At 43.6% G+C, this 597-nt stretch overlaps 1 protein-coding gene across 1 annotated transcript in view; it reads left to right on the top strand.

Annotated features, from left to right (window-relative positions):
- Positions 1 to 597, top strand: part of LOC119587798 (nephrin-like) — a gene marked incomplete at its 5' end in the record, with an annotated part of 30,391 nt that overhangs the window by 14,236 nt on the left and 15,558 nt on the right. The window contains 1 exon segment of the mRNA XM_037936496.1: positions 5 to 168. Coding sequence (XP_037792424.1) covers positions 5 to 168 — 164 coding nt within the window.

The following is a 597-nucleotide window of genomic DNA, read 5'->3' as shown; positions in this document are numbered from 1 at the left end:
GCAGTGCCCCCTGGCCCCCCACTCATCCTGAACTCCTCGGGGCACCAGCTGCAGGAGGAGGTTGGGCCGCTAGAGGAAGGGCGCCACACACAGCTCACGTGTCGGTCTGCGGGCGGCTCCCCCACGCCCACGCTCACCTGGTGGCGCGACGGCGAGAGACTCAACCAGGTGGGACTTCGTTGCAAACACGTTATGCACATGTTTAGGCAGAAACATACGTAGGTACACTTGCATTCGCATACATATAAGCACGCAGGTATATTCGTTGTGAGAGAGGAAAACATATATGTTACGAATGAAAATGAACGATTTTTAAAACCTGAGACGCATTAACATTGCGTGATTTATATAATTTTAATGAAATATGAATTTGAAAATCGCATCTCATTCATGTCTTTTCCATCTCTTCCCTGTATTCGTATGCACACGCCTACACACGCAATCATATGATTTTGCATTTACAAACCACGTATTTACACAAATACATATTAAAATTTCCCGAGATTAATGTCAAATAAAGGAAATTAAAAATAAAAACAGTCATTGTATTGGTTTCTAAAACTGATTTCTCTCTCTTTATCTTTCTTTCGTTCCCTA

The sequence above is a fragment of the Penaeus monodon genome, chromosome 23, assembly GCF_015228065.2.
Source record: "Penaeus monodon isolate SGIC_2016 chromosome 23, NSTDA_Pmon_1, whole genome shotgun sequence".
Classification (NCBI taxonomy): domain Eukaryota; kingdom Metazoa; phylum Arthropoda; class Malacostraca; order Decapoda; family Penaeidae; genus Penaeus; species Penaeus monodon.
Note: the sequence above shows the minus strand (reverse complement) of the source record. Positions and strands in the feature narration are given on the sequence as shown.